General features: G+C 45.9%; 1 protein-coding gene across 6 annotated transcripts in view; it reads left to right on the top strand.

Annotated features, from left to right (window-relative positions):
* Window positions 1-13,987, top strand: part of AGAP1 (ArfGAP with GTPase domain, ankyrin repeat and PH domain 1) — a 1,748,840-nt gene that overhangs the window by 995,449 nt on the left and 739,404 nt on the right. For all 6 annotated transcript variants that reach the window (XM_033947219.1, XM_033947222.1, XM_033947220.1 and 3 more), the window contains one exon: window positions 12,816-12,977. In XM_033947219.1, coding sequence (XP_033803110.1) covers window positions 12,816-12,977 — 162 coding nt within the window. The remainder of the gene's footprint in view (window positions 1-12,815; window positions 12,978-13,987) is intronic.

Below are 13,987 nucleotides of genomic sequence, written 5' to 3'. Positions count from 1 at the left end.
CTGCAATACTGTGGGACTTAGCAGCAGAAAGATGTTATACCTTTTGTTTCTAGATACACTACTTAATCTAGGCAGGTTCAAAGGATTGTGTGCTCACATTTAAATATCTTGCAGGTCCACCCATGCTTTGCTGAGACCAGATTTCTATTTCCCTTTGGAAGAAACACTAACCTGTGTGATTTGTTGTGCCCTAATGAATTAAGGGCACCAATGGATGCAGATAGTTTGGCTATTGTAGGGCACGCTAAGTGTGATAGGTGTACTATGTGGCAAGTTATGCTGGAAACTAGCGTGCCCTACAATAGCCAAACGATCTGCATCCATTGGTGCCCTTAATTCATTAGGGCACAACAAATCACACAGGTTAGTGTTTCTTCCAAAGGGAAATAGAAATCTGGTCTCCGCCTACTGGTGGGGCCTAAGGCGCGTGGGCCAATCAGAATAGGCCCTGGAGCCTTAGGTCCCACCTGGGGGCGCGGCCTGAGGCACATGGTCGGGTTGGGCCCATGTGCCTCAGGCCGCGCCCCCAGGTGGGACCTAAGGCTCCAGGGCCTATTCTGATTGGCCCACGCGCCTTAGGCCCCACCAGTAGGCGGAGCTTTGGGACGGATGGGCCAATCCGGCCTCATTCCGTCGTTGGCTGCCTGCCGGACAGGCGGGTTTGGCTCCCGTCTGTCCGGCCAACTACCAAAGGTACGGGGAAGGGGGGTGGGGGTGTCGTGGGGGTTGGCCAGGGGGGTCGCGGGTCGGCTGGGGGGGGCGGGCGGGGGTTCTTGGGGGGGGCGGTCGTTGGAGGGAGGGGGGTTTGCGTCGAGGGCAGGAGGGCCTGGGATCCCTCCTGCCCGTAATGTAGTGCGGGGTGGGGGTAGGGGGTCGCCGTGGCCAGGAGGGTTTGGGCTCCCTCCTGGCCCGATATTGTCGGGGAGTTGGGGAGTCGGCCGGGCAAGAGGGCTTGGGCTCCCTCTTGCTCCGATCGTGGATGCGGGTGCGGGTGGGAGCGCGTGCGAGCGGTCGTTCGGGGTGGGGGTGCGAGCGGTCCTGCTGGGGGGGGGTGAATCGGGCGTCGGGCGGGGTGGGAACTATGTAAAAAAAATTTTGTATAACGCGTGAGGGGTATGCGCGGTAGGTAAAAACGCTTATAACGCGCGCGTTATATGCGTGAAAATACGGTACTCTGCTTTCTTTTTAAGCACTCTTGGCTTTCTTTCACCATTGTTGAAACGTCTTTACTGGAACTCCCTAAATGTTCTAATTCAACAGTTTCCTTCAAGGATATTACACACTGAACCATCTGCTCCTGGGCAACTGTCAGCTTCCCCCTAGTATTAGTTTAAAAGCTCTCTATTTCCTTCAATATTTTATATTGTGATCGTTTTTGCTTGTCACAGAGGTCCATACATTCTTTTCTGAGTACTTTGCACGTAAACAGACATCTTTGTATCCTAGACCTAGAGCACTTCAAAGATGCTCAAAAAGGTCTGAATAAGAAAGACTTAGTTCTTCAAGTTGTATAATATTCTCACATAACAATAGGCTGATTTATAAAGGCACTTAATTTTGAAGCATATAGACATCCCAAAATGTGCTTGAAACAATCAAATCCCAATTTTGCAAAGGCAGAATTTGGAAATCCAATGATGCCATATTGTTTATTGAAAGTTTCTATACTACTACTACTGACTGGGGGAGGGGGGTTCAAACTCTTCCATTGTGTCTCCCATTTCCCCTGTCTTTTTGTCTGTTAATATGTTGTTATTTAGGCCATTGCCTTTCTGTAGCTTCATTATTTTCTCTGTTAAGAAGTTGTTGGAAAAGTCCATTGTCTGTTATTGACAAAGACAGGGGGGAAGCCACTGCTTGCCCTGAATTGGTGCTACTCCTTGGGTTTTGACCAGGTACTAGTGACCTGGATTGGCCACCGTGAGAATGAGCTACTGGGCTTGATGGACCATTGGTCTGACCCAGTAAGGTTATTCTTATGTTCTTATGCTGAATTCTTTATTGGTTAGGGAACATTTGTTGGTTATTTCTTTCTGTTTTATCCTTCAAACAAACCATACACTACCTGGTACAGGGTTTTTGTGGAGTTTCCGGTTTCAAGGATCTTTTTTGAGTGGAATTATTTCTTTTTTTATCTTCTTGTTGTAAATTCTGTTGACTCGAAGCCAAGTTTTTCCTGCTTCTTCGTCTGATTTCCTCCATTTCCTTTCAAGTTTTCTTTTCTCTCTTTTTAGCTTCATGATTTCATCTGAAGGGGTGAACCCATCTTTTTTTTTGTTTATTTTTTTTGCAATTTTAATGGGGCTATCTCCTCTAGACCAGTGTTTCTCAACACATGGTACACGTACCCTTAGCAGTATGCAAGCCGCTTGTATGCGGTAGTGCTGCCTGATTCAATTGAATGGATATGTTTCCCTCCCCCTAAGTCAGCAGCAGGCAGTGTGTGGGAATTGCTGCCAATGCTGTGATAAGATTCAATGCTGATTTGGCCTGTCTCCCGCCTCCACCTCCCACCTCCAACTCTGACCTAAAGCAGCAGCGGTAAATTGGCTGCTCCTGGCTTGCCCGCTGGGGCCTTCCCTCTGCCGCATTACTGATGACACAGCAGAGGAAAGCCTTGGCTGGGAGGCTGCCGAGTAGCCTGTTTGCCGCTGCTGCTTTAGGTCAGAGGTGGGAAGGGGGTGAACAACCATCGAATTGGAGGAGGGGGAGCGAATCACCGAATCTCATCACGGTATCAGCAGCAATTCCTACACACTGTCTGCCACTGACTTGGAAGTCTTTCTGTGTCAGAGGAAAGACTTCTGGGTTAGTGGCAGGCAGCACGTGAGAGTCACTGCTGATACTGCGACCCGAAGAAGCAAGCGTTGGAGTATTTGGAAAGAGAGGAAGGATGTCTGATGGCACAGGGGGAGTGAAGAGGTAAGAGGAAGAAAATCTGGTGGCACAGAGGGAGGGGATGGTTAGAAGAAGGAAAGATGGGGTATAGGGAGACATGAGGGAAGAAGTTGAAATGTAAATAATAGAGGAAAAGAAGGGAGAGATGGTGTATGGAGGGGAATAGAGAGATTTGACACAGAGCACAAGGAAGAGAGAGAGAGATGTGTTAGATATGGGGGTAGATGAGAGGAAGAGAGATACATAGGAGGTGGAAAGGGAGAAGGAGGGAGATTTGGATCCAAGAGCAGAATGAAGTGATGGAGAGATGCAAATAATTCTGCCAGGAGTAAACAAGTAGAAAGAGGTGAGAGGGAGAAATGTTGGATATGGTGGTGGAGAGGGAACAGAGGAACAGATTGAAGAAGATGCAAGGGGGAGGAATGTTGGACATAGTGATGGAGGGAGAGATTTGGAATGATGCTGGAGAGGGGTGATAAAAGGAGAAATGGGCATGGAGCTGATGAGCTGTGGTGAAAAATGTTGCACCTGATCCTGGAGATGATAAAGGGAGAAATGTTGGATGTGGCAGTAGAGGGAGTGGGAGAGATGCACCCTGGATCTCTCTCTTTCCTTTGCAGCAAGGGAGGGAATGAGAGAAGGGCAGTGAGAGAGAGAGGGAGACATGTTGCCAATGGGGGTTGAGGAGAGAAGAAGAAAAGTTGGACTCATGGAGGGACAGAGAGATGTTGGTTGGGGAAGGGAATGAGGTCTGGAGGAGAGGAAGTGTGCAGGAGGCAGAAAGAAAAAAAATATTGGATGCACAGTCAGAAGAAAGTGCAACCAGAGACTCATGAAATCACCAGCAACAAGTTAGGAAAAATGATTTTATTTTCAATTTAGTGATTGAAATGTGTCAGTTTTGAGAATTTATATTTGCTATCTATATTTTACACTTTATTTTTCTGTTTTTCTGTTTTTCTATAGTTGTTACTGAGATGACATTGCATATTTTAAAGTCATCTGCCTTGACCTCTTTGAAACCCCCCCGAATATAAATTATAATGAACATTTTCTCTGCATGCAATGTACTTTGTTTTTTTTTAATTTTGTGGTTACCATTATGTATTATTAAGATTATATTGTGTGTACAGTACTCCCCCCAAATTTGCATGGGTTACTGTGAATATCGGATGCAGTACAGTATTGAAGGTGCATGGAAGACAAAACACGAAGTGGCTCACCTAAAACCATGGCGATCACTATGCTCATGAGCAGCCAGTTGTTCCACAGGAAGTGCTTACATTCACATCCCCTCATCGCCTGCTTGCCTATTTTGAGGATCGATATTCGAAGGAAAGCTGCGGCCCGTGACCTAACCTTGCGCTTTTGGCATGCCCCCTCCTCCTCCTCTCTGGCTCCAGCCCCGCCCTCTCACCTAAGCCGCACGGTTCTCCTTTTTTGCAAGCACTGAGATCCACATCAGAATTGGTTGGCGGCGGAGGGGAGATGTGAACTTTCCAGCTATTGGCTGCTTTGTGAGGTAAATTATACAGGGGGTGAAAAAACGTGAATGACTGTATATGAAAAATGGATGGATGAAATTACTATTATCATGGGGGTGGGGACTATTATCATGGGGGTGGGGTCAGGGGGATTCCTGGGCGGGTCTAAGGTGGAGCCTGGGCAGGGGTACTCGGTTGATATTTGTTAGACTTAGTATGCAGGTAGTGGGAAGTGGTGACTTTTGCTCTTTAATAGTCTACACTCACAGTATTTTGATGTTTTGCATTGTCTAGTCTTTAGCATTCAGCACCTGAGATCCTACTATAGTGAATCTGAATCTCCCATACACAGGGCAGGATTAATTTGTCGAGGGCTCCTAGTGTGACAAACCCAGCACCAGCACTAGTCCGGTCCCTGATAGGATCGGATGCAGAAGAGCAGACCAGATCGATTCTGGCACTCACCTTGAGGCTGACCTCCCTTGCCCCCATAACCAAAGAGATAGTGAACTGGAACAGAGGCAGGCAGATTGGCAACAACAGCCTCCTGGCTTTAGAGCAGCTAGTGAAGCCACGAGGAAGGTAGCTGCAGTAGAAAAACCTAGGCAGAGAAAAACTGCTGTAGAGCCAAAACCCATCCCCGCTACAGGCTGAAGGGGATTGGCTCTGATCTGTTTAAAAGCAGGCTGAGTCAAGCAGGAGGAGGAGGAGGGAGTGAGCAGGGCGAGTCACTCCCACAGCTCAAGGCAGGTGAAGAGCTGTGGAACAGAGCAGGAGAGGAAAACGTGCTGGATTATCCCATGCAGGATTTGGAGGAAATCCTGCCTATTTCAAACTACCAGGTTCTAGATCGTGTGGATGGCATGGAGATAGAACTGGCTGGCCCTATGTTAGAAAGCCAGACGGAAGGCCCGGGCAATTGCCTAGGGCCACCTGAAAAAGCCCTGAAGGTACCCCTGGTTGTAGGGGACACGCCAGAATCCCTGTGTTTGTCACCCGGCAGCCCTACACTACGGAGGGTTGGTGACAATTTGGTATCAGGAGTGCGGATCTGGTACCTCTTCAGGTGAAGATTAGGGAGTGCAAAGGTGGAAAATTTTTTTTTTTAATTCTCTACTATTGTTTGGTTCATCGGAACCGGGATTACAACTGCTGTTGAAGGGAAGCGGCTTAAACATTGCTAGGAGATCGGTTCCAGTGTCCTGAGTTTGGCGGCTGCAGGAGGTGCGGATAGCAGACCGGGAGACGAGGCCATCATCCGGAACTGGCGAGGAACAAAAGGGGGACCAAGAGGTCTCTGAAGAAGGGTGGTGCACCCTGTAATGAGCACGCAGGCGATGATTCATCAGTACCTCTGGTAAGCATATTTTACAGAGGGTCTGGTGAAGATAGTTCTGGGGGGAAAGAAACTGAGTGGTATCGCACTTGGATTGTGTGTTTGTGATTCCCCTACAGAGCCTACATGGAGCCGGCGGCGTTAGCAGTGGTGGCTGGAGAACGACAGCGGCAAAATGAGGACTTAAAGAAGGTCCTGGAGACTAGTCACGGACTATGGCAGGCAAGCCAGAAGGCTAGTGAACGTCATCACAGTGACTTTATGCGAGCCATGGAGCAGCAGTCTCAGTTAATGGCGCAACTATTGAAGCCTACGGCTGGTGGAGTGGAGTCAGAAACAGCAAAAGACTTACTATGACAGAAGGGCTAAAGAACGTGAATTACAAATAGGTGATCAAGTCCTTATATTAGTACCCACTGATCCGCACAAATTCTTGGCACAATGGAAGGGCCCAGCCACCATTGTGGAAAGGATAGGTGAGGTGGATTATCGGGTCAAGGATGATAAAGGGAGACTGCAGACCTATCATGTCAACCTATTGAAACCATGGAAAGATCGGGAGGTGTTGGCCTTGGTGGCACAACAAGGGCAGGAAGATGACCTAGGACCTCAGGTTACGGACTTCAAGGCTGAGGGGGAAGTTAATGTAGGAACTGCCCTCACACAGATACAAGTTCATCAGGTGAAGGAAGTAGTCCGACAGTTTGGGGATGTGTTCTCTTCGGTGCCAGGGAAAACGGGGGTGGTATCCCATGATATTATAACAGTACCAGGGAAGGTGGTACGGGTACGCCCCTATAGACTGTCAGAGGAAAAGAAAGCTCTGGTGGAGGAGTTAGTACAAGAGATGCTGACTTTAGGGGTTATAGAAACCTCGCAAAGCCCATGGTGTAGCCCTATTGTGATTGTTCCTAAAGCTGATGGGACACCACGTTTTTGTATTGACTTTCGCCAGGTAAACGAGGTGTCTCAGTTTGATGCATTTCCAATGCCACGGGTAGATGAATTACTGGATAGATTAGGATCAGCCCAGTTTTTAACTACCATTGACCTTACAAAAGGCTACTGGCAAATACCGCTTACCGAATCAGCTAAGCCTAAAACTGCATTCAGCACGCCACGGGGCCTATTCCAATTTAGGCGCATGCCATTTGGCTTACATGGGGCGGCGGCTACTTGCCAGCGCCTAGTCCGCGAGGTGCTACGGGATCACCATGGGTACGCGGACGCTTACATTGACGACATAGTGATCCATTCGGGTACATGGGAACAGCATGTGCAACACCTTAAGGCGGTCCTGGAAGCTCTGAGGGGAGCCGGCCTCACAATAAATCCAAAAAAATGTTTTATAGGTCAACAAGAAGTAAAGTACTTGGGATATATTGTGGGAAAGGGGCAGATAAAGCCTATAGTGGATAAAGTGCAATGCATTCGGGGATACCCGGCTCCTAACAACAAAAAACAACTCAGGGCTTTCTTAGGATTGGTAGGATACTACAGGAGGTTTATCCCGCACTTTTCGTCCCAGGCAGGACCCTTGACTGACATGTTGAAAAAAGGGAGCCCAGAGACACTGTGTTGGGACAATGTGAGTAAACAGGCTTTTCAAAGATTGAGGGCTAGTTTGTGTGAAAGGCCCGTGCTCAAAGCTATTGATTTTGACCAACCATTGATCTTACAAACTGATGCTTCTGGCACTGGATTAGGAGCAGTCCTAAGTCAAGAAAGCCAAGGGTTAGAACATCCCATTATGTATCTGAGTCGGAAGCTCCATCCTAATGAACAAAATTATGCAACGGTGGAGCAGGAGTGCTTAGCGGTAAAATGGGCTGTTCAGACTCTTGAGCATTATTTACAGGACAGGGAGTTTACACTGGTGACGGACCACGCAGCCCTGAAATGGTTAAATACCATGCGAAACAATAACGCTAGACTTACACGATGGTATTTAGCCCTTCAGGTGTTCAAATTTAAGGTGGTGCATCGGCCAGGAAAACTTAACACCAATGTAGATATTCTGTCACGCATCCCCGAGAATATAGGGACTCCTCAGGGTACAAGCGAGGGTCATCCTTTAAGGGTGGGGGAATGTGACAAACCCAGCACCAGCACTAGTCCGGTCCCTGATAGGATCGGATGCAGAAGAGCAGACCAGATCGATTCTGGCACTCACCTTGAGGCTGACCTCCCTTGCCCCCATAACCAAAGAGATAGTGAACTGGAACAGAGGCAGGCAGATTGGCAACAACAGCCTCCTGGCTTTAGAGCAGCTAGTGAAGCCACGAGGAAGGTAGCTGCAGTAGAAAAACCTAGGCAGAGAAAAACTGCTGTAGAGCCAAAACCCATCCCCCGCTACAGGCTGAAGGGGATTGGCTCTGATCTGTTTAAAAGCAGGCTGAGTCAAGCAGGAGGAGGAGGAGGGAGTGAGCAGGGCGAGTCACTCCCACAGCTCAAGGCAGGTGAAGAGCTGTGGAACAGAGCAGGAGAGGAAAACGTGCTGGATTATCCCATGCAGGATTTGGAGGAAATCCTGCCTATTTCAAACTACCAGGTTCTAGATCGTGTGGATGGCATGGAGATAGAACTGGCTGGCCCTATGTTAGAAAGCCAGACGGAAGGCCCGGGCAATTGCCTAGGGCCACCTGAAAAAGCCCTGAAGGTACCCCTGGTTGTAGGGGACACGCCAGAATCCCTGTGTTTGTCACCCGGCAGCCCTACACTACGGAGGGTTGGTGACACTAGGCACACAAGTACACTGGGCCCCCTACCCCGCCCCACCCCACCATGTGCCCAGGCGGAAACAGGAAGCTGCGTCAGAGGGAAGCTTTGGGCAAGCAGCACCGCTTGCACAATTATAGTTCTCGTTGCCTTTCTTATCCGCATTGCTTGCTTGTCTTACTTTCCGTCAATGGCGGGGGGCTGGGTTGCCGATTGGGGTGGGGCCCGCGTTTCCAATTGATGCTGGAGGGGTCCATCGCCATTTGGAAAAAACAATGTTGATGCCCTCCTTCATCGGGCCCCCCTGACTATTTCGGGCCCTAGGCACGTGCCTACTTGGCCTACTGATTAATCCTGCCCTGCCCATACATACAGTAAATCATCAATAAAATAAAAAAATTACAATTTGTCTTGAAGAAATTGAGAAACACTGCTCTAGACTACAGTCCAATGCCCCATCTCATAGTCTCATGCGTTTTGTAAAGTCTCTGATCTCAGGTTTTACTTCACTGAGGTGTGTCTCCAGTTTGTTTTTGAATTTGATGCTGTCTATGAATCCTTTCCCTATTTTTGGTCTCATTCTGGAGGTTTTTGATTGTTTACTACTTTCTGGTTGTCTTATCCCGAAGCATACTAAGTGGTGATCTGTCCATAACACTTTCATAGAGGTGGGATTACAGTCCCATATATCTTCCTGTCTGCCGAACATTACATCTAATATGTGCCCTTTAGTGTGGGATTTCTTCTTCACTGTTTGGCGTAGTCCTAGACCTTTCAGTTGTTGGACTATTTGTTGGGCTTTTTGGCATGTAGAGTCATCTACATGTAGATTAAAGTCACCAAATACCTAGAATAGGTGTGTGTGTATGTTCAGAGCACTTAAATATATACAGGTACTTATTTTGTACCTGGGACAATGGAAGATTAAGTGACTTGCCCTGGGTAACAAGGAACAGCACAGGGATTTTATCCCAAAACCTCAGGAGGGTCTGTTTCAGGAATGTCAAGGGTACTAAAAAGTGCTTTAATTGAGCAACATGGAAGGATTAAGGCATAACGCTTCCTTAGTTCCCCAGTGGTTGCTGTTCCCCTACCACTCCCCAAAAAGTGAAACTGAAAGAACATACCCAGACTCCATGACATCTTCAGGTAGTATGGGCGTTCTTGACAAAGCAGGAAGTCTAAGGAATAGCATAGTGGTTAGTGTAATGGTCTGTAAACCAAGGAACCCAGATTCAAATTCCACTTTAACTCTCAATATAATGTTATATATAGATGTATATATAATCACAAACATAAGTGGTTTACATATATACAGGTATTTATTTTGTACTTTGGACAATGGAGGATTAAGTGACTGGTCCAGGGATACATGGAGCAGTTGCTCTGGGATTCAATCCCATAGCCTTAGGATTCTGAAACAGCAGTTCTACCACTAGGCTACTCCTCATCTTATAGAGAAGAAACCAAAACTTTCAGGGATACATGTTAATAGTTTATAGTTTGTTGAAATGGCCAACCTCCTAAGGAGGTGTATAAATATAGTGTATTTAGCTGCAATAGTAAACCTAGTTTATAAGTGTATATACATAGGACAATTGATTTGGTAAAGATGTGCATGTAAGTATTTATTTATTTTAAAATTTTCTATAGCGCTTAAGAACTAAACAGTTGAGTTAAAACAAACATAATAATTAAGTAGGATGATCAATGTGCCAGTAACATAAGTAAGATGATTGATTATGGCATAATCATGCCAGTACTAATAATTCTGTATTGCAACACCACCACAGAGCTCCATGTATTTCAGTTTAGAGTCCATGTGTTGTAACACCTCGAAGAAGCTCTATGTAAGTCTATGGTAACATCTCTACAGAAGCTCATAAAACATAATACCTTTACGGAAGCTCATCTAAATCGCTCTGAATTGACTCCCCAGTCAATAGAAGCTCCCAATAAACATAAGCATATATTATTCTGAGCTCTCCAGGAGCAGAAAAATACTTCCTGGGCAGACTGAATGGGCCATTTAGCCTTTATTTGCCATCATGTTTCTAAATATATAAGCAACATGCATGCCTGAAGGCTAATGAAATATATATTTAGATACAATAGGTATTTTTCTGTTCCCAGAGGGCTCACAATTGCAAATAAAAGCTTGAAAGTGGGTCCCTTGGTTTACAGTCCTTTGCACTAACCCCTCAGTTGCCCCTCTACTCTGCATGGTTATCTGTGTGGCTGTTAGATTTCTAAGAATGCTACCATTTAGATATCCAGGTTCTTTGTTCGCTTTCAAAAATACATGTGAGATAGATGTCTATTTGGAATGTTCCCACTTGGATGTTCCTCTTGAAAATGCCCCTCTAAGCTTTTTCTGCATAGATCACAGGAAGGGGGTGGGGGTGTGTGTGGAAAAAGCTTTGGTAAATCAGACCCAGTGAGTGAGTGATGCTTTATTTATTTATTTATTCATTCATTCATTCAATTTTCTATACCGTTCTCTCAGGGGAGCTCAGAACGGTTTACATGAACTTATTCAGGTACTCAAATCATTTTTTCCTATCTGTCCTGGTGGGCTCACAATCTGTGTAATGTATCTAGAGCACAGGTGTCAAAGTCGGTCCTCGAGGGCCGGAATCCAGTCGGGTTTTCAGGATTTCCCCAATGAATCTGCATGAGATCTATGTGCATGCATTGCTTTCAATGCATATTCATTGGGGAAATCTTGAAAACCCGACTGGATTACGGCCCTCGAGGAGGGACTTTGACACCCCTGATCTAGAGCAATGGGGATCTGGCAACTTGCCCATGGTCACAAGGAGCAGTGTGGAATGGAATCTACAACCTGCAGTTCTAAGCACTTCACCACATTTTCAGACATAATATGGTAAAGATAGCATGGCAAATATTGTCTGACAAAGATGGCAAACCAAAGTTTACAAAGCATGGTAAAAATATAATATGTCAAAACATGGTATAGCAGCGGTCTCAAACACACGCCCCACGGGCCGCATGTGGCTCTCCAGGTTTTATTTGCGGCCCGTGGTCTGGAGGTGATCATTGTCTTCCTTTTGGAGCAGCAGCCAGCTCGTTCGTTCAAAGCCGCGGGTTGGCGGCTCCTTGCGCTATCCACTCCTGCATCGGAAGCCTCTCTGATGTCACAACATCAGAGAGGCTTCAGACGCAGGCACGGATATCGCAAGGAGCCAACACCCGTGGCTTTGAACGAACGAGCCGGCCAGACACGCTGCTGCTCCAGTGGCGTACCAAGGGGGGTGGGGGCGGTCCACTGTTCTCTTCCCTGCGGGTCTGACCAATTCTGACGTCGAGAGGATGTTCTGGCTAGCCAATCGCTGCCTGGCTGCCCGGAACTTCCTTTCCGACGTTAGAATTGACATCGGGCAGCGAGAGTTGGTCGGCCCCGTGCAGAAGAGAAGCAGGGAGATGGCCTGTTCCCGATAGCGGCAGCAGCAGCCTATTCCGCGGCGGCGGCGGCATGGGGGAGGGCAGGAAGGAAGGAAGAAAGAAAGAAAGAAGGTGGGGTGGGGACAGGGAGCCAGACAAAAAAGCAAAAAATGGGGCACGGAATCAGAGAAAGACAGACAGAGAAAGAAAGAAAAAGTTGGGGGAGGGAATGAGGTCTGGAGGAGAGGAAGCATACAGGAGGCTGAAAGAAGGGAAGAAGTATTGGATGCACAGTCAAAAGAATAAAGTGCAACCAGAGACTGATGAAATTACCAAACAAAGGTAGGAAAATGATTTTATTTTCAATTTAGTAATTGAAATGTGCCAGTTTTGAGAAAGAAAAGATATTGAACTTTAAATGTGAGTGCTGCAGAAAAAAATAGAGTACTTGGAGGGCCGCAGAAAAAATAGTTAATGTCTTATTAAAGAAATGACAATTTTGCATATCTTTCTTTTTAACTGTTAAAGGAAAGTTTTATAAACTATAAAGAGTTTAACCTCATGCAAAATTGTCATTTCTTTAATAAGACATTAACTATTTTTTCTGCGGCCCTACAAATCCAAAATGTGGCCCTGCAAAGGGTTTGAGTTTGAGACCACTGTGGTAAAGTGAGACATAGCATGGCAAGCATAGTTCAGCAAAACATAGCATTCTGTATAATAGATTTTGTTATTATTCATTGGTATTCATTAATACCTTCTCTTGTTCTTTACAGTTTTTTTTAATTTTTACTCACAAAACAACAAAACTCTTAGATTGTGTACCGATGGTCGTTAAACTAGCTTGACTGGTTTAGCGACCGACGTAATTTGCCGACCCGATTCTTGAAAGGTTAAAACCATAGTAGAGGCTGAAAAATAAAATAAAAAGCCCCTAAAGAAAAATAAACCTCTCTTATGTTTGTTTTTTATAGGGAATGTGACAACTAGCACATCTGTGTCTCAGATGGCCAGTGGGATCAGTTTGGTATCTTTTAACAGTCGTCCAGATGGCATGCATCAACGCTCATACTCTGTTTCCAGTGCTGATCAGTGGAGCGAAGCAACAGTCATCGCAAACTCCAGCATCAATAGCGGTAAGATCTCTTTTCATAGTAGTTATATTGGAACACCATGATAAAGCAAAAACCTCTTGTACAACAGTCAGCTTTGCAACTCATGTGCATTTGGTGTAATTTGTGTTGCTAAAGTCTATTCCACCCATTTTCTCTTTCCCAAATCCTATCTCACTCACCCACCCCCTAGGGTTACCATAATTGTGAAATCAAAAAAATAGCACACATGCCATTGACCTAACTCACCTTTCATGAGTCTCGCCCCTGCCCCATCCCACCTTTCACCTATTTCTTTTTCTCCCTTTCCCATCTCTGTCACCGTTTTCCTCTCCACCACCTCCCTTGGGAGTGCATTGCAGGCATCCACCGCCCTCTCTATAAAGAAAAATTTCCTCACATTGCTCTTGAGTCTACCACCCCTTAACTTCAAATTATGTCCTCTGGTTTTACCTTTTTCTTTTCTCTGGAAAATATTTTGTTCTACATTAATACCTTTTAAGTATTTGAACGTCTGAATCATATCTCCCCTCTCCCTCCTTTCCTCTAGGGCAGTGATGGCTAACCTTTTTGAGCCCGAGTGCCCAAACTGCCGCACAAAACCAAATAATTTCCTCAAAGTGCGAGCATGTCAATTAAACCTTAATAACAAGATTTTAGTATCTAAAAACTCTTTATAAAGTTGCCTGAACTATGTAACATCATTTTTAAAGGTTGGAATCTTTGTATTGTCAGAGAATCAATTTGATTCACAATCCTTTGGTTTTCATTTCAATTTATTGGCAATTTATAATGTTTTAATGATTTCATTCATGGGCCGAATACACACATACTTTTCTCTGTCGCCGCACTCTTTGACCAAAAGATTTGTAAGCCTGCAACCACGTCAAGGTAGACTCTTTCAGCAGCTCCCCTCCCTCCCCCTTACCTTTGTGGCCAAGTCAAAATGGTCTACCAACAATAAAATTTTAAAAACACAAAGCACGCTGTACACAGAGAAAATGTTAATTATCATTTATATTCCGCGGGTTTTC

This window comes from Geotrypetes seraphini, chromosome 5 (assembly GCF_902459505.1).
Source record: "Geotrypetes seraphini chromosome 5, aGeoSer1.1, whole genome shotgun sequence".
Classification (NCBI taxonomy): Eukaryota; Metazoa; Chordata; class Amphibia; order Gymnophiona; family Dermophiidae; genus Geotrypetes; species Geotrypetes seraphini.
The sequence above is the reverse complement of the archived record's forward strand: the minus strand, read 5'-3'. Positions and strand labels throughout refer to the sequence as shown.